The 20,223-nt window shown below is 39.9% G+C and overlaps 1 protein-coding gene across 7 annotated transcripts in view; it reads left to right on the top strand.

Annotated features, from left to right (window-relative positions):
- Positions 1–20,223, top strand: part of SIK2 (salt inducible kinase 2) — a 70,365-nt gene that overhangs the window by 4,272 nt on the left and 45,870 nt on the right. For 3 of the 7 annotated variants that reach the window (XM_089539084.1, XM_089539083.1, XM_089539090.1), the window contains exons 2-3: positions 6,947–7,063; positions 10,130–10,193. In XM_089539084.1, the coding sequence (XP_089395210.1) occupies positions 6,947–7,063; positions 10,130–10,193 (181 nt within the window). Of the gene's footprint in view, positions 1–407; positions 574–2,049; positions 2,132–3,460; positions 3,479–6,946; positions 7,064–10,129; positions 10,194–11,242; positions 11,325–20,223 lie in introns of those variants that run through there. The other 4 variants (XM_089539088.1, XM_089539086.1, XM_089539087.1 and 1 more) reach the window with 4 other exon arrangements.

The following is a 20,223-nucleotide window of genomic DNA, read 5'->3' as shown; positions in this document are numbered from 1 at the left end:
AAGGTTAATGGCCTTAAAAAGAGGCCTGTTGTGAGAGGGCATGGCAGCGATAAATTTCTTCTTGAATCTGAAGTAATTGTGTTTTTTAAGGACTGGAGCTTGGCATTGTAGGGAAAAAGTGATAGAGGGCCATCAAAAAGCAAGATGAGGCAGGCATTCGGTTGTGGGGCGATCAAAGAGGATTAATTTTTTTCCTCTCCAAAAGAATTTGGCATAGGAAAGGACACTGCATCTAGAGAAAATACATTCTAAGGATGATCTTGGTCATGGTATCTCTTGATGGGGTATAAAATAAGGTTCATTGGAGCCCTCGCTTTGGGAAATGGTGGTATCATTTAAAGAATAGAGGTGGGACTTTGGTAGGATCTGGCCTAAAAAGAATTGCCCTTTTTATTTTATTTTTTGAGGAGGCAGAATGAAAGGTCAGGTCTCCATGTTACTAAGGATGCTGGCACTCAAATTGAGGATGGAGAAAGCTTGTCTTCTGCTGCAGCAGAGAAAAGGACCCGAAACGATAGATGCAAGCTACCAGAGAAGAGATTCCATCTCAACATTAGGAGGAACTTCTTGACAGTAAGAGCTGTTTGACAGTGGAACGTGGTGGAGTCTCCTCCTTTGGAGGTCTTTAAACAGAGGCTGGATGACCGTCTGTTGGGGATGCTTTGATTTTGAGTTCCTGCATGGCAGAATGGGTATGGACTGGATGGCCCTTGGGGTCTCTTCCAACTCTACAATTTTATGATTCGTGAAGGTGGTATAATTTCTTAGCTGTGTGGCTTGCTGTCTTCTGATCTGAACCACTTCTGTTCTTTTTGGATGCAGCCCAGCCTTTGCCTCTCCTGGCCTTTGTCCTTATAGCCTTGACCACAGTCATTTCCTTCCCAGTTGCTGGGAATGAGGTGGGATATATAATTTCCTTTGTTCCCCCCCTCCTTTTTTTTTTTCATAGCAACAGTAAGTGAAATAAAGAAGCCAGTCCCGGCTTGGCATAATCTTGGCATCTACCAGCTTTTCTGCAGCTGTGGCTGTAGAATGAAGAGAGAAGGAAGCAACGTTGAAGGAGAGCTGGTTCCTTTTTCTTTTCACAGCTTCCCAAACAAAGTCCTGCTGGCAAACTTGACTATCATTTTTGCTCCCAGGAAACAATAGTTTTAGTGCACATCTCTGGAGCAATATCTCCAGATCTAGACAAGGGGTGAGGTGGGAGTCTACATAAGATGCTTGAGTAGTTATTTATTTGGACGAGAAGGAAAGCAACATTGGAAACTAGACTTGTTGTTTCATTTGTTCCAAATCTCAAAGTTTGGGCCTCCAAGTGTTAAACTATGCCTCCATTTTAGGCAGATCACAAAACTATTTTCCTTGACCTGGCATCAGCTTAAAGGAGGATGGCTCTGCTTTACCTCCCTGGTGTATGAATCATTCTGACTGTGTATTAAATGAAGGGCAAAGGAAGCTACACATTAAATACAGAGTCTTGGAGGAGAAAGAAAAAGCAGAATAATTGCACTTTACTGGATCAAGAGGTAGCTGGGTTAAGTATTTAATTCAAGCAGTTTTAGTAAGATAATAGCGAAGCATCTAAAAATGCTTTTTAAAAACTTAAACCACCAAAAGTTTGTTCCTAGTGAAGATTAGTTTCCTAACTAACGTAATTTATCTGTACTCTTATCTTAATTGCCCAGCATTTACTAAAAACTTGAGAAGCTGGCTATATTCCGAAAGGAAATCCAAAGGGCTAAGTTAGGTCCCAAACGCACTGCAGAAATAATCCAGTTTGAGACCGCTCAATGCTAAGGAATCTTGGGAATTGTAGAACATGTATCAAAATGAACATGAAATAATGCACTAAGGACACTGGAATGCTGCTATGTACAATAGTTTTATTTATGTGTTTTCAAGTTTTGTTTCCATAAAAAAATAAAGAAAATAATAATAATAAAGTGACAATCAAAACCTGCTATCAGTTTGGGTCCACTTGTATGAATGAATATGCTTCTGTTTATATGCTGTCAGATTCTCTTTACTATAGGCAGCCACTTCTCTATACTGCGCACTTCTTTAGAAACTGGATTTTGTGGGACATAAGCGGGCTGCGTGTCTAAGCGGTTGTGAGCAAAAGAGATCCGAAGTAAGTCTTCTAATGACCCTTTAAGATAAATAGCTGTTACGCCAGCCTGTATCTAAATGTGATGGCAACCCAAGCTTTGTTGTGGAGATCTAGCATTGGTAACATTCCCAGTGTTTCACTTATCTACATATTAAATTAGGGACCTTGTGGCATATCTCTCATTCGCAGAAACAAGTACTGAACTCTTGGGAGTTCAGAAAGGGGAGTCTTTCTGTTTGTTCGCCATTTGAATTAGCGAGTCTAGTTTCTTGGATTTTAAATTAGGGTTGTGCGCAAGCCACACTGAGGGTGTGCTAATTCTTTCTAGTTCACATGCTATTCTTTGGTTCACAACTCCAGAAAGTTTGGGCAAAGGATTACTGTGTGGGGAAGTTGTCGTGCAAATGTATACATGATTCTGTTTTATTATTCCACTTCACCCCCTGCTTTCTGTGCTTCTCCATAGTGTTGAATCATGTAACTATCCATGTGGGAAGAAACAGTTTTATTTAAGGAGGCATCTGAAACCAGTCTCTGTATCCAGTTCATACTGTATATTTTTAAGAACATTGAAATTGCCAGCCAGATTGGAGTATTGCTTGCATCTGCTCAGATACTTGCTGAATAATGCCCAGTACTTTGCTTTATAGCAGTCTGCGTTCTTCCAAACATATGTTGAGATGACAATTGCAACAACACAGAAGCATTAGGTCTGAAAGTGGCTCTGCAAGAGAGAAGTTAGACAGTGTATCCCCAAACATCAATGGGGAAGGATATAGAAAATTGAGGATGATGCATTTAGTGGAATTGGGTGTTGCATTAGTAAAATCTGTTTCGATCGTATACCCCTGTTAGTCTATTAAAGCCTGGGTCTTTATTAATCAGCTCAGGTTGAACGTTATGCTTCATAGCTTTTGCTAGTTTATTTAGACCAGAAGTTTGTTATCGCCAGTAATCTCTAGAAATATTGTGAAATGAAATCTGAAATGTGTGGGAGCACTATATGAAGCTTGAACATGACAGCCCTGTGTAAAAAGTGTACGGAAACCAAATATTGGTAGCAGAGTGTTCCATAGAGAAGGATTTGACAGTGGAGACTGGTATTGCAGCAGAGCATCTAGAGACAGTCTCTCCAGAAGTTGGTTCTCATCAAAATGCTTTGGAATTAATTTAATATCATGTTCCCTCCTGCCCATTCCAGGTTCCAGAAGTTGGGGAAAACTATGTGCAAGCCATTAAAATTGGCTTCCTTGGAATTGCTGTGAAACATCCAACTTACTGAGAACTGGATTTCTTGGAACTGCATAGCTTGCAGGCTTTCAGTTGTAATAATTTATTTCGTCATTGTTTGGAAAGCTTATATTGCTAGTAGGTATTTGTCGTGTGTAGAGAGTGAGGAGTAGCAGCTCTCTGGATTAATGCTATGAAACTGGAACCAAAGTTTACAGCAAAACTACTCCTGTTTCCACTTTTTATATATAGTCTGTCTTTAGTGTTTGCGGCCATAGCCACAAATTAATAGTTGAATATCTTTTGTTGTTCAGATTAAAAAAAATCCTAAATGAACTACTGGAATATGACTGCAAGGAACCTCCATTTAACCATTTACTCCACTTCAGTTCTCGGTTAACTGCCGGACCATTTAAAAAATGGATTTGCTAATTCGGTTTCCATTGTAGCAACATCACATCATCTTTGAGCTAGACTCTTACTACACATAGGCGAAGATATGGATGCCATCATTTTCCACTTTGAGAACTCCTCAGCTGTAGTAACAGAGTTTCTTATGCCAAACATTTATAAGTAGTTGAGGATTTGTTTTCCTTGTAAACAGGCGCTGCTTCCAAAGGAACAAAGGGAAATGGTTGAGTTTGCCTTCAGGATTCTTGGCTTGCAGCTAGGGATAGACAATTTGGTCTATGTCTCTTGCTGCCATATTTGACTTTTTCGGTCTTAAGCTCCTTGCCCTCTGTTTTTCCCATCAAATTGCAAATGTTTGGGGTTGGGGTTCTGTTTTAACTTCTGCTTGAAAATTAATAACCCTTTTCATACACACAAACATTTGAATGTGCGCAGCTTTCCCTAATAGAAAGAATTTGAGATCAGAGAACGGCATTGCAAAATTCAGGGCAATGTGGAAAACCAAAGGCTAATAGTTTTATTTGGTCCATGAATTAGTTTAGAAAGTATGAATAAGGTTGGTTTTTATTAAAATGCAAGCCAGATAAATTCCATCCTTTCCTACTTGAAACTGTGTTTAACCAGCTTTGAATGGTGTCTTGGCCCCGTGTGAACTGCCATGATACCTTTGCATTTTGAAACAGAGGCAAGGCCTTGCATGTACATTATTATATCCGATGCCCTTGGTGAATGGTGTGCAAGGTGTCTGGGTTGGATAAGAATGTCTCCCTTGTTCTTTTGTAGTAAATTTTTATCTTCTTGTGATTCACCTGGCTTTCACTGTTCTTTAAAAGCAAAGCTAATCTTAATGATATATTATGACACTTTCACAGGTTGGTTATCTGTTGGGTAAACAAAGGAAGTGTGGGCTTTATTCTTCTTCAAAAGAGTATGACTTGCACCTTCCTTGAATATTTACTTGATCTTATTGCAGAGAAAAAACATGCGTCTTTCAGCAGCTCTTTGCAGGTTTGAGGCCTTGAGCCCTTAGATATAAGGACAGCCCTGGAGTCTTAAATCAGACAAGAGAATAGTGCTCAGTTCTCTCAGGCCCAGGTAACAGTTTACCTGGTGGGATCCCCCCCACACACCTTTTGCTATATTTGTTGTGGGTAGCTAGCTTCTAAGGATCTTTTCAGTATTCACTGGTGATGCCTGACAAATGAAAGGTGATCTCTATAGCATGTTAGGTCTACACTTGTGAAGATCTTTAACCAAGAACATTTCGTGAAAGGGTGGTTAAGATTGAAGGAGACCCAAAGATCTATTTCTCCCACAAGCCCTGCCCCGAATCAGGACTTGGAAAACATTGCTGCCCACCCTTGACAAAATAATTTCATTCTTGGACATAAGAAGAGCTTGCTGGATCAGACCAAACAGCATTCTGTCCCCACAATGGCTACCCACAAAACCAGAGCTTGGCATGGAAATAGCAGTGCCCTCTTGCTTGTGTTCCTCAGCAGCTGATCTCAAGAAACTGTCTTGACTCTAATACTGGGGTTAGTTCATAGTCCTCATGGCTACTAGCCATTGTCAACTCTATTCATCATGGGATTGTGTGACCTCATTTTTTAAAGCTTCCAGATTGGCCACCAATTCAGTGTTTTTAACTGTGAGCAGTATAAAGAGGTGCTTTTTACCATTTTGGTTCTCTCACTATTCACTGTCGGTTGGGTGAATGTGAGCTCCAGTATTTGGAAGAGGAAGAAAACCACTCCCAAAATGATCTTTTCTACAGTCAAAGAATATGCTGTGCTATTATGGAGCTTGATCGGATAATTTGTTATGCCATTAGAAGGCATCAAAGGCACTGGGACAATCTAGAAGGATGCCCTTGGAAGAGTAGCAAAGGTAACACCAACCTAGAGGAGTTGACTGCTTTGACAGTATTCTTTCTGATGGTACCTTTGTCTTGTTCCATTTTGCAGACATGGGGCACATAATATTAAAAGTGTGTGTGGGGGGACCTCCATAAAATACCAAACTTCAAAGAATGGACCATGATCATATAGGATCTTAATACGTGAAAACCAACCCAAAGAGCAGAGCCTCTGAAAGAACGATTCTGGGACTTTGTGCAGAGAGAGGTAGTTCTGCTGCAAAGAGACTAACTAAACCATACTTTTTATCTAGGCTTGTACCTCTCAGTCTTTCTGTATGAAAGCAAACCCATGCCATTAAGATTTCCTCTGTATGTGTGTTTAACCATCGCTGTCATTTTTCAGAGGTCATTCCCTTCAGTTATTGAGTAATGATTGTCCCTGGTCCATGAAGCACTTTTGGTTGCACGTTTCATGCTTTTTTTCTTCTTCTGTCCATTTAAAATGAATCTGTGAATCTGTAATAGCATTTCTTCAACACTACATTAGCAGCATATTGGGGTGTTGCAAACCAGATTGAAGACAAACGGAGCTGTATTTTTTGTGTTTAAGTGGCTTGAGTGTCCCTAAGGAGAGCTTATGCTCAAGTCTCAATAGTGTGATTATAAATGACTTTATGTAGGAAACATTAATCACTGTTAAAATGGACAGCTTGTAGTAATTCAAACTTACATTGATTTTGTTTTCTGACTGAGTGTGGTATGAGCTTTTGCTTGAATTGTATTTTACATTCAAGGGTGTTTTCTCTTTTGGGATTACTAAATCAGGGGGTTTTACTGATAAAAGATGGTCACTAGGATTTTAAAATTGACATATTGCTAGGAGGAGCAAAGTATGAGACACTCTGAGCTCCAAAAATGCTACTTTAAGATAGTTTGGGTACACTCAAATTTCTTTCCCTCGCCTCCTTTTTAACCATCCTTCCCTTCCAAAAACTAATCTTCAGATGCTTCTGAGACTTCCTTCAGTTTCACAAATGATTCCTTCTGTATTCTGGAGAATGTTCAAAGCCTCTTTCACTTTATACAAAGAGTCACATAGTTATTTGGATCTGGATCCATGTACTGTATATATAATGTACTCTGTTTTTGTGCATTGTGGGGGGGGATATTTCTTTTTTTGAATGTAAAGTTTCAGTGCTAACACATAGGAAGTAGGTTTCTTGAAAACAACAACAGCAGTAACAAACAGACACAATTAGATTGTAGTGTAATTGGTCTTCGCAATTTGGTTTGGCAAAGTTAACTAAAAATTCTTCTTGTATTTGATTTTCTAGGTGGCGATAAAAATCATTGACAAATCTCAGCTAGACTCTGTGAACCTGGAGAAAATTTATCGTGAAGTGCAGATAATGAAAATGCTGGACCATCCACACATTATCAAGCTTTATCAGGTGTGTAGCCATCCTGGCTGTCAAGTCTAAACATTAAGAACTTGCAGGACGTGAGCTTCTCGCCCAATAAAATCATATATTGTATGATCTGTTGAACTTGATAAATCTCATTGACTTGAACAGGCACAAAGCAGAAGAGATCTGACAGTTTGCTCAGTCAGGGCAAGACTTATTAATGGGAGCAGACTTTTTTAATGAAAAAGGGGGCAAAAAGGTGAAACTGCTTTTCCCATCCATGAACCTAAGGGCCCAGATGTACTACAAATATAAACGTGTATGGTATTTCAGTATCAGTGCTTCTGCCACAGTATTTGTGAATGTGTGTTTTGTCAAATTCTGAGAACTCTTTTGTCGACTGCCCTGGTTCCAGCAGAGATACGCAGGCCCCTCGCTTCCTTTATAAAAAGCCACAATAGGTAGATCGGTTTGAAGCTGTTTAAATGGGTCATGTAGGCATGACCTTAATCTCTATTGTTCTTCATTATACACTTAGCCAGGTACACTGAGAAAAGCTGCATTTTAGCATCTGTTGTCCTAGGGGTGTTCGTAAGTGCTGTCCTGAGGCCACATTCCCCCCATTACAGTTTTTGTATCTGATGGCATATTTTTGTGAGTGTAACATATGTGTAAAATTGTCCAAAGAATTTGATTTCACAAGAGATGTTTGAAATGTGGAGCAGAAACTAAAACAGAAGCTGAAAGATTTTGCAACTTTGTTTGGCATGTGATGCTTTGTTTGAGTTGATTTTTGTTGTTGTTGTTGTTGTGCTCCTCTATGCTGTTCCCAAATCATAGCAAGCCTAAGGCAAAGTTATCACAAGATTTGTTCAGTGGGGGGTTTGCCTTTGCCTTTGTTTGAGGTTGAGAGAATGTGATATGCCTAAGGTCACCCAGTGGATATTCATGACCAAGCAGGGATTTGAATCCTCATCTCCGGAGTCATAGCCTAAACACTCAAACCAGTGCACCAGGCTGGCTCTCACAACAAGGTGGAGAAACTTTGAACTTCACAGATGTTTGAGCCTACAGCTCAGTCAACCACAGCCAATGTGGCCAATGGCAAGAGATTGTGGAAGTTGTAGTGCAAAGCTACTGAGATCTCAGGATTGCCCATCCCTGTTTAGAATAGGTTCAAAATAAAATGTACAGGCTAAAAATGCAGATGAAGGACACAGAAGTTCAGAAATGTTTTCTGTGTAGCAGTCAATGACATTTACCAAATTTAATCAAAAGCACAGCAGTGTTAAGTAAGATGCCAATGAATTATGTTCACTGTAAATTTAAAGCAGGGATGCCGGTTCAGATCCACTATTGTTTAGCTTCTCAGTGACATTAAAAGATTGCTTCCATTAAAGGTCGAGCCTCAAGCAGAATAGTAAGCTTTCTGCTATTTAGAGAGAGAGAAAAACCTGATTTAATGAAGTCTGTCTTGTTAGCTTCAATTTTATTATTAGGAATATTCTAGGAGTTCAGTGTTATTAAATCATGTCTTAATTGTGACAGAGTCCCATAAATCAAGTGGGTAGTTCTGATAGAAAGGTGCAAACACTTTGCTTTTCTAAAGTGCAGTAAAGGGGAGAGTTTTTCATGGAGTAAAAATAATAAAGTAATTGAATTTCTTGCTCTGGAATAGGGACGTTCTGACACATTTCTACAAAAGAGTCACCTTCTACATATCTTTAAGGGTGGTATTTTTAAATGTGAAGTAACCCTTTTTTTTTGGCCATACTTTGCCATGCAGAAGTCAGACAGCTGTTACAATCCAGAACATACATGCAGTTCAAGCACTTATCAGGCATATTACGTTCCTCTCTATACTGACTTAATCTGATGATTCTATATTTTAAAGAAAGGTAAAGGAGAAGAACAATTTATTAGGATCAAGGTCAATGTGAGTTTCATATACTTCATAGGTACTATGCTGCTGAACAACATAGAAATAATAGGTCACATTTTTGGATGCAATGTTTTTCTTTCTGCTTGTGAACCAGTAACTGGGTTGTGGTCACTACATTCCTCCTCTGCCCCCAACTCCAAGGAATTCTCCACCAGAAGAGGCAGATAGGGAACATGTTGATCTATCTACTGTTGATAAAGAGGAACATGGGGTGTCAGTACCTAGCATTGGCCAGGGAACTTTCCCCCAAAGTTCCTATGGACAACAGTGTCTCAAGGGCTTGACACTTGGAGGCTGAGCACTGCTGAACAACCAAGGACATCTGTCATGTGAGGGTCTTAGGGAATTTAGGGGAGTGAATTTACTAGTTCTCCTTGATCAAAATGTTTAGTCAAATAGGTTCTTCCAGACAGAAGCTGAACTTCTCCAGAAAAAGGACCTAAGTTATACTGTGATGCTGTTACTCGATGGCTGCATGCTCCCAGTTCAACATACTTTGTATCTCTGCCTCCAAGATTTAGGGTGTACTTTGGACATATCATGAGAAGACATGATTTACTAGAAAAGACAATAATGCTTGCTAACTTAGAAGGCAGTAGGAAAGAGGAGGACTGCATCACAGTTGGGTAGATTCATTCAAAGAAGCCATAGCTCTGAAATTGCAAGACATGACCAGACATATTTATAACAGGATGACTTGGAGATCTCTTGTTTATATGGTTGCCATAAGTTGAAGTTGACTTGAAGGCAATCGACAACAACATTGCATTGAGCCCATTCAGCTTTCCACAGTATTTGTTCATGCAGTCTTTTTAGATTCCTGTACTAAGATCCCAGACATTATCTGTTCTCATACTTTCAGTGCTGGGGAAAAAACAGTTAGTTAGGTGTGCAGACTCAGCCTTTAGCCTTAATTTGGCAATTATTCATGGGAAAGTTCAATTTCCTCCTAAGATCTTCACTGCCAGGAAAACAAAAGCAGGCTTTAGTTTAGAGAAGCACTCAGTCATGCCTTTGAATTTGAACCCAAGAAGTAAACTGTGGTGACGAAGCTTTTAATGGCCACCTGTGGTGTATTTTGGAACAATGCAGAAAAAGAAATTTCTAGGAATTGGTTGTGTTTTCTCTTTCTGCCCAGCTAATCTAATGTGTAACTTCGTTTTCCACAGGTGATGGAGACCAAAAGCATGCTGTACCTTGTGACAGAATATGCCAAAAATGGAGAAATATTTGGTAAGCCATCTCCCATTAAAAATAGCTTGCTGGTTTATTTCAGTGACTCCAAGCTTTGGCTTATTGGGGGATTGTTTTTATTTTAAAAACAAGATTCATATCTCCTTCATCCTGCACCCAGTGTTTTCTTTTGGCTTAAAGGAATATCTAATGCAATTTTTTGATTGTAGCTGAACTGTCCTTTTAAATGATGTTTTTCTGTCACACTAATTCGTGAGCAGTGCTTTAGTTTTGTCAAGTGTTTTAGTGTATAGCTTTGTTTTTAACTGTTTATTTTGTACATTTATTTTGCCTTCCTTCTGTTGTGAAATTCCAAGCAGTGTCACTCAGGCTTTTAGGTGGTCAGGCAGACTCAATCTGTTTAACTGTGGCAGCATGACTGTCTCATGTGCCATCCCTCTATATCCTAAGACAAATAGTAGGGTGTATCTTAAGTGTAAAATACCATCTATAATAGTATAATCCTCTTTGAGGCAAAGGTTCTTAAAATATTAGCGTAAATCAAATAAGGAGTCTAGTTTTCTTGTCTTTCCTTTTTATTTTTTATGTAGTGTTCTTTCAGTGCAAAGTTCTTACTATTTAGTTTGGTTAGGGAAGGGAAAGAAGCGAATGCACAAGTTGACCCATTCTTAAGTTTTGGGTCATAGTGATAATTTTTTTGTGTGTGAGAGCAGGCAAATCATTGGGAAGGATAATTTGGCTACAACCCAGTAGGGTTGTTTCATCCTCACCCCCCTTTGCATTTGCTCAAGTAGGTAAGAGGATGGTGGACAACCAGGTGAGGGAATTGAGGTCGCAGTGCTTGACAACCCTTATCAACCGTAGTAATTTTGGAAAGAAATGTTGTATTCTGAGTATTGCCTGTTTCAAATATTTATAATATCACTTTACAGTAACATGTTCTTAGTCATTTATGTAATAAAATAAGCCAACTTAAAATACTGTATGTGCAAACAATTTAATTCTAAAGTTTTCACTGTCTTTACATCTGCACCCTTCCTTAAATCTTACAGGCCTCTTCTGACAACTCCCAACTTTCAAATTCAAATTGGTAGTTGCCACCCTCCTCTTCTCCATTCTTCAACTAAGGCAAATCTCTCTCCCTGGCAGTAAATTCTCAAGAGAAAGGAGGTTAGTGGGGGAGTGTTCCAGGTACGATGCTGCAGCTTGTAGGAGTACAGAGCACCATACTGAGTGCCACCATCTCTGGATCATCCTTCCGAAAGAAAGGGTAAATGGGAAGAGAGTAGCCAGGAGGACTTTCTTGCTTGAAGGTATCTTGAGACCCTTTAGGTACACATTGCCTTCATTATCCAACCTCTGCCACCTGCACAGCTGTGGACCAGGGAGGATTTGGACATTTGTGGGTTTGGCCCTAGTTGATCAAGGTTGGTGGATGTTGCTCAGGCTGTCAGATTTAGGGGATCAGCGTTGGGTTATTTATTGTTTTCCAGTGTGCTAGGGACAGGCACTGAATTTGTGCCCATTGGGTATAGTTGTCTCTTCCCTGGAAACTTGCCAGTGGCTCAGTGACCAGCTTCAATCCAGGGATGACCACTTTGAATATAACTGGAAGAGCTGCGTATGCCACCCTGAGATACTTGGAGGAAGACTAAAAACTTAGTTGGGAGAAGAAGAACTAGCACTCTTCCTGAAAAATGGGACAATGTGCTATTTTCCTCTATTGGCTTCTATGAGAATGTTCTTGTCAGATTAGGCCAATTTTCATATAGCATAAAGTAGGGGAGCTCCAGCTATTTGTGTCACTTCCTTAGCAGCAGGGTGGACTCTGCTGTACTTTGTCTTTGCCATTCTTGAGGGTGTGGTGCTCCCATGGCATTCAGCTCTTTAGTATCTTGTAGCTAAATCATACTGTGTTGTTCTATCTTTACTTTTAATCTCTCACCGACTTTCAGATATTTCACAGGGTTAGTTTGGGAAAGACAATTCCTTGATGCTGGCTGGCTTGCTAAGAGACAGTCTGCTGTAGAGTACTCCGTGCTTCCTGTGTCCTGAAGTGTGAAATTTGAGAAAACCCCTGTTGTTCCCTCTTGGATGCAATACATCTCTCTTCAGCATTCAGAGCGAAGTCTCTTGAGAGGAAATTCAGGAACGAAGGCCCTAACCTGCGTGCAAGGACAAAGCCAATGTTCTTCTATTTAGTACCAGTTTATCTTTTTCTGCAGCAATTGTTTTTGGATTATATCCATGTAGTGTAGATGACGTTTCCTGTAATTCATTGGCAACTACACTTAATGAGACTAACTAGCAATAACTTTCTACATAGTATTCCATCTATAGCTTGCCAAGCGTAGCATGAATTTGTCTTAGCAGACCATATATTTATGCAAGTGGATGTGCAGAGTTCCAGGTGAGGTTTTGGGCCACAGATAAAGACTAGGTGCAGGGAGATAGTGCATGTAACGTTTTTGAAAACTTACTTTGAATTTCAGAATCCTGTAGGTACTGTATGTAGGAAATAATTTGAATTAATGTGTCTAGCTTATGAAGCAAGATTTAAGGAAGAGCCATGGTTGGGGATGTTACAACATTTGTGTATCGATGTAATTGGTTCAAAACCTACATGCATTTTTAAACAAAAAGACACACACTTATTCCCTTATTCATGGGTATTCTCTTCAAAGGCAAAGCTCACCCATAATATCATACTTATGAAGTGATTTTGTGAGCTATCTGTGGTGCTGGAAGTTATTTTAGAACGTGTACATTTCTGTCTTAGGAAACGCAGAATTCTAAATTAAATTAGTCAGTAGTTTTAATTGTTATAAGGGAAAGTACTGGATGTAACAGAGGTGACTTTAACAACTCCTGTGACTTTTCTCAAGAGTGTGTGTGTGTTTGTAATAGTTTTAGAACATACAGTTACATCACCCAGGAACAGAACACAATCTGCATTCATTCCTGAATTTTGGCTTCAGGTCTGGAACTGCTTGCTTGCTGATCTGTGTTAGATATTCGACGAAGGGCAAAGTGACACTGAAGCAGTAAGGAGATAATATTGTTAACTTGCCACTAATATAAATTGTAGGTACTTGGTGGTGGTTCAAGTTGTTGGGTGGAGGAGAGCCTGGTTTGATGGAAATGGAAGAGACAGTTGATTGCCAAGACAGGAGTCAAGTTCATTGGCATATGGCAGAGAGACTTTTAGCAATTGGAGAAACGGAAGAGGTGGAGGGCAGGAGATGATGCCATCCTGTTTGTTGAATGCCTTAGCTTTTGAGTGAGACTAAACTTGCAGCAATTCTAAGAAGTCTCTTGGTGTTGTTTGCCCGTATTTTGCTCTAGAAGCTTATCATTGAGCTGTACCTTGCAATGTCCTGTGTGTTGGTCAACTGGCTGCATGCAAGAATGTTTTATAAGAGCCAAAAAGCAAGGCTGCTGTTGATAACAAAAGTTGGCCAAGAAAATAAAATTGCATTTTGCAGAGGAAAAGCTTCTTCCTCTTTTTTTCTGCCAAACATTTAATTGGTTTGTATTAAGGCTGACGTTCTTCGCCCAGCAGACTATGAATCTGAACCCTGTTTTAGCCATGCCTTCAAGTACTCAGACCTCTTGGTGTGGCTCAGCTTTCTGGCACCATCTGGGTGTTGGTGCCATGTATCTTGGTTCTGTGTCCATGCACACAGTCACCTCGATTGTCTTTTTACAGAGAGGCGGGATAAAAATAAAGCTATTATTATTATTATTATTATTATTATTATGCAAAGTGGGATTTTGACAGCATCTTCATTTGCTTATTCAAGGCTTTGTTTTAATGACCTCCTTGTCCTCCAACTCTCTACATGAAATGTTTAAAGTGTTTTTTTGTTCTGCATGTTTACTGCTAATATACAGTTACCTGAGAATAAAAGGAATTTATCAGACCTTTCCATCAATAATCATTTACCTCTATTTGAAGCATAGTCCTCTGACATATAAATGCCCTCCTCTGCTAGGTATATCTCTTTGCTGAACAAGTAATGATACACCATCATTTCTGAAGGTGAACTGACCATGTGAATAACTGGAATTGGTTTGGAACTTGATAAGTCAGTCCTAGAAATGAGTTGACCATGGAGGTGACTATGTATTTCTGAAGCAGCTGGTGAGGGAATGCCTTGGGTCTGGTTGTGTGGTTTCATCTGCCACTCCTAATGGAAATTAACCAGTACTTGTTTGTTATGGTCAGGATTTCTATGCAGGCCACCAGGAGCAAAACAGAAAACTTCATACCTCTTTTTTGTCTCATAAGCTTGCAGTATATCAAAATTTCATAGGGTATTTAGTCTGGATAATTTGTGTGCTGGTTTGGACTTCAGAATGTAATTCATTGTTGACAAGGGAGCATGTTGGTTTTGGCCAGAGCTCAAAGGAGAGATTTGCTTTTGCATGTGGTTTGCAGCTGGACTGTGCATGGAGGGAGCTTTTCCAAACACACACACGTCCCTTTATCAGGTCATACTCTGATATGGATATTTTGTAGATCATGAGGGAAATGGTTGCCTTCTGTTTGCTTTAGACTACAGCTCCCACAATCCTTGACCAGGATTGAGTTGACTGACTGGGGCCAATAAGAGTTGTAGTCTGAAACATCTGGAGGCACTTCTTTCCTTACTCAGTTCCAGTTCCCTGAAAAATTAGTTACAACCTCGAAACTGTCCCAACACATGATGTTGGGTCCATTCATGATAGTACTAACCACTTTATGAAATGAGGCATCTTTTAAGAAATGGAAAACCTCTCTAGAAAAACACAACAACAGAAGTGTTTGCATCGTTACATATCCTTCATTGTATGGTAGAGAATTTGTCCAGCTCTTTGCAGGGAAAAATTGCTTGGATTTATACTAATTTGGACACTGTATTTGACACAGGTCTAGAGGATATAACTCTGGTCCCTGCTTGTCCATTGATGATAGATACTTTGCAGTTTATGCAGCTTGGCCCTTCATATCCAAATATTCTTTATCCAGGGATTTAGCCATCCACACTTTGAAAATATCCCCCCAAAAGATATAAAGTCCAGAAAGCAAAACTTCATTTTGATATTTTATAAAAGAACATCATTTCACTATGCCACTGTATTGTGTTTTCAGTTGGCCTTCTTTTCTTGCTGATTTACCTTTAAACTTAAATCAAGGCATAAAATATTTAAAGCTGCCATCCATATTATTATAACCAGGTTGAAAATGGGAGCCAGCATGCTGTTGCAGTTTGAGAACTCCATGCTCATCCATGGAAACCCATTGGATGACTTTGGGCAGTTCATATTCTCTCTCAGCCTCAGAGGAAAAGCAAAGCAAAACCCCTCTGAACAAATTGTGCCAAGAAGGTCCTGTGATAGGGTCCCCATGCCTCGGAAATGACTTGAAGGCACACAACAACAATAAATGGTTGTGGTCCAAAGTTTCTGGTGTGTAAAAGATAGCCTGCTGGTAGCATTCTTCAAAAAGCATCATAACCAAAATACTCTTGGACACTGAGGTCACCTTGGAGCAAACATTTTCTCAGGCCTTCCATACTGCCTTGTATAGACTGGTATGAAAAAAAAAAGACTTAGAAATACCTGTCGGAAAAAAGTCTGAATTGCTGACTTCAGTTAGGTCATGTGTTTGGAAATATCAGCCTGTTCCAAATTCTTGCACATGTTTTACCTCTCCAAATAAGGACCAAGCTGCTGAGAACGGGACAGGAAGCCACTGCACTTCCAAGTGAAAGGCCTGTTGATTCCAGCTATTGTTTTGTTCAAGTCTGAGGAGGTTTCCAGATTTCTACCGAATTGCCCTGAATAAAACTCCTTAAGAAGGTCAAACATGTCCAAGTGTGAAATGAACAACAGCGAAATTACTAAGACTGAAATCTTGGAGGACAAACGTTTCATAGTGGCAGCATGCTGGGTAACTGGCAAGCAAAAGAAAAGGCATAGTAATGCACTCTATGTAGGACTGTGCCTTTCAAGGCTTTTCAGAAGATCTAATTAGTATAGGATGCAACAGTTTGTTTGAGCTAAGCATCCTCTATCACATTATAACTATTTTGGACTCACTATATTGGCTCCCTGTTTGTTTCTGTTTAAGGTGCATGTATTAAATTGGAAATGGAATTGCAAAGCTACCTATGTCTATCTGCCCTCTTCGGTACTCACTACAGCCTCAAGATTGACATCCGAGGCTCTGGACACTGTTCCGTCAGTGCATGTTGGGGGATAATGGGCTCTTCTGTGATGGCCCCATAACTCTGGAATATCCTTTCTGTTGAAATAAATAAAATACATTTGACATTTTTCTCGTTGGATTTGAGACAGACTCTAAAGACCTTTTGTCCCATCGGTTTTGGAGTTATGTTTTTCTGTGGCTATTCTCTCTGCTCCCACAGTTTCAATACATTTGCCTTCTAACGTGACCTAATTTGATTGACTTATCTGATTTATTGTATGTGCTGCTGTTTTTCTAGGTAAGTTTGCTATGTTTGACTATGGTTAGCCACCTTAGAAAGACATTTTTAAAAATCTACCAAATATATTTTTTTCTAAGCACATAGTTTGTGCTGAAATGGCTTCCTTTTACATAAAGGGGAGGTGAATTGTTGAGCTCTGCTGTTAAGGTCTCCCCACTGGAGTTAGCCCTGGCTATATGTATTGGTAAACTAGTTCTTTGACTTGGTCTTGCAATATCCCTAATAAGCAAGCCATCATTCCTGGAGAAAAGCTGCAGCTTAAATTATTATCTTGGAGTCAGCCCTTCCAAATCTCCTTAGAGCAAGGTCCAGCTGGTGTGTCAAAATGCCTGTTGTGAACAGTAGCTGCCTATCATGGGAACCAACTAGTTGCCTTCTGTTTAGAATCCTGTTTAGTTGCACTTGCAATTCATGTTAAGATCCCAACATCTCTATGTCAGTTGGAAGTCCTGAAAAGCACCAACTGCATTTGGAAGTTCAATTTCATAAATCGGATGGCCAGCTCCATCTCAGTTGGCCTGCCACCTCTTTTCTCTTCTGTCAACCTGTAGTTTCAGCCATCTCCCGGAATTGAGAGATGAAGGCAGTCTTCTCCAGACTGGGATCCTCCAGGTGTATTGACTACATTTTTTTATCAACCCCAAGCAGAATGACCCATGGCCAGCGATGATGGGTATTGTAGTCCAAAATCTGCAGGATGTCAAGTGGAACAAGGCTTAGGACAAAAAAACAGAGACTATGCTCTTTAGTCATATGTTGGCTCTCCAAATTGTGTCAGATGCTAAATAAATATAAACTTTAAAATGGTTTTTGATACTAATATTAGTTATACAAACTGAGTCTCCCTTATCTGAAAGGCTTGGCATGTTCAGAGATGTTCTGGGTTTTGGATTTTTTTCCGATTTTGGAATAGCTGTATTTGCATGTATGTACATAATGAGATATCTTGGAGACGGGGCCCAAATCTAAACATGAAATTCACTTATGTTTCCTATGCACCTTAAACACATAGCTGAAGGTAATTTTGGACAACATTTTTAATCATTTTGTTCATGAAACCAAGTTTTTGTAAATCAAACCATCAGCAGGGAAAGGTGTCACTATCTCGGGCCTCCTGAAAAAAGATTTTGGTTTTTGGAATATGTCGAATTTCAGAATTCTGGACAAGGGAAACTCAACCTGTAATTATAATTGACAAGAAACATAGTCCAAAGCAGAATGGCTAAGGTATAGTACATGATGTAGATCAGAGCTGTGAGACACAAAACCCTTGGTTTTTATTGTGCCATCTGAGGTCGCTATTTGGTATTTATTTATTTAAGGATAATATTTTATTTATTTATAGAAGGATAATATTTTTATTATCTCTCAGTCCAAAGACCTTCAAAGCAGCTCACAACATAAAACAGCCTACAGTAATATAAGATTAAGCGAGAATGAAAGCAGACCTTCACAGGATAGAATAAAGACATAAAGCAATTAAGGAAGCAAACTAATGAAATGAAAAGATCTTAACAGCTCATTTAAATGCCAGTAATGAAGGAGTCAGGAAGACACCTTTGTGCCATTTGCAGAGTCGGTGCTGTTCTACCTTTTTGTCAGTGAGATCATCAATAACAACCAGATGAGTAGCAAGGCTTCCCCAATGAAGACAGCTAGAAGAGACAGCCCTTTCAGGTATCCTGACTTCAAACCACCTGCAGCTTTATAGGTAATGACAAGACCAGCACTTTGAATTGTACCTGAAAATGCACAGGTAACTGTTGCAGGTGGTACAAAACTGGAATGTTACAGTCCATAGAGTGGGCTGCAGATGTCATTCTTTCCCATTTAAACCAATTTAAGCTTCCATAAACAACCTCATTATACAAAGCGTGTTTCAGTAGTCCAGCCTGGATGCATCCAAAGCGTGCTGAATGCTGCTTAGATTTGCCTTCTCTGCTGAAGCAGTAGCTAAAACTGCAAATGTGTTCCAGTACACAACCCAAGATCCATATCACATTCCAGACACTTCAATCATCTTCAGGGCCAAGAAGCAGCAACTAGCAGGAAACTGTTCGTACAGCGAAGAAATGACCCAGGGCTGCTCTATGCACTTAGTGTGGTGTAGTGGTTTGAGCACCGGACTACAGCTCTGGAGACCAGGTTTTGAATCTCCTCTCAGTGTCCTTGGGCAAGTCACTTCCAACTTCAGAGGAAATCAAAGGCAACCCCCCCGCCCCAACAAATCTTGCCAAGAAACCCCTTAGCATAAGTCAAAAATGATTTGAAGGCACACAACAACCATGTTCCTCACACAGCCGGGTTTGAGCTGTGTGGCTCTCTAAGCATAGTTAGGCTTAGCTTCCATCAGCCCTAGACAGCATGGTGAAAGAAGATGAGCATTACTGTTCAGAAACATCTGGAGTACCACACTTTTTGCACCCTTGCACTATAGCAGATCCTTCCACTAAGGAGAGAGGCAGGTTGGGTCTTGACTGGGCATTGCCTTTCAAAGCCTTGTCTTTGCTCAGAGGAATTCGTGGGATGGATGCTCCCGAAACTGATATACTTTAATGGAGAATTAACAAGTGTAGCACTTGGACATCTGCTTCGTGGGGAAATTAGTTTCCCAAGCAGTTTCTTTTGCATGCCGTGATGCAAAGTGCATGTCTGACACATTGAGCAATCTTCATAATTTACCAGGAGAGTCAGAAGAGACGTCACGCTTTTGGGGAGGGAAAGATGTGGGGTGCAGGGACAGATGCCTTTCTGACAGACTGTCAATGAACTAATCCATGCAGAATTGGCTTGCTTAGCCCGGGGCTTCCCAAACCTGTTGCTATTGAGAAATTAAATTTTCTAGGCCAACCCCATTTGGCCCACTGCAATTGCATAACCAGTTTGACTGAAATCCGTAAGTAAAACCATTAATCAGATCTTACGATGAGATTATTACAAACAGAAGCGGGCCTTGCATCCGTCGTTACATCATCTCCTTTTGTTTACATTAAAAAGCAAATACTTTGACTTATTCATGTGAATTCAGCTGAGCTTTCTGCTTTGGAAATTATCATTCCTATCTCAATATGAGTAGCTTGCCAGTGTCAGTCCAAGGTTTTATGTATTGTTATCGGTTTATTTTTCTGCATTGGTCCAGTAAGCAAAATATGTATTTTTTTTAAACAAAACACCCTCAATTCCAAATGGTTTTTTTTCCCCCTGAGAGCTTTCAGAAGCAATTTAAATTAATTAGCACATGTTTTGAAAAATTGAATTCCAAGTACATTTCACTGTGTGTTCATACAGAATTTCATTAATGACAATCTGAAGCCATCATTATGTTTCTCGTCTCATCCTGCATCATCGCACCAGGAGGCTCTTGCATAGATGTTAGAATTAGCAGAGGACACCCAGCTTGCCTCCTTTGTGGAAGCTCTGACTCTGTCAGCTCAATAAAACTAGCAATATAAGCAAGCTAAGAAGGAGCAACAAGCCTTTCTTGGTGTACTGTGTGAGCATCAGGGGCAGAGTTTGAGGTTCGGTTAACCATCTATTGTAGATGACTAAAAAGACTTTGTATGCAAGTTGTAAAT

Source organism: Sceloporus occidentalis, unplaced genomic scaffold, assembly GCF_023333645.1.
Source record: "Sceloporus occidentalis isolate IW3139 unplaced genomic scaffold, rSceOcc1.0.p SCAF_9, whole genome shotgun sequence".
Taxonomy (NCBI): Eukaryota; Metazoa; Chordata; class Lepidosauria; order Squamata; family Phrynosomatidae; genus Sceloporus; species Sceloporus occidentalis.
Note: the sequence above shows the minus strand (reverse complement) of the source record. Positions and strands in the feature narration are given on the sequence as shown.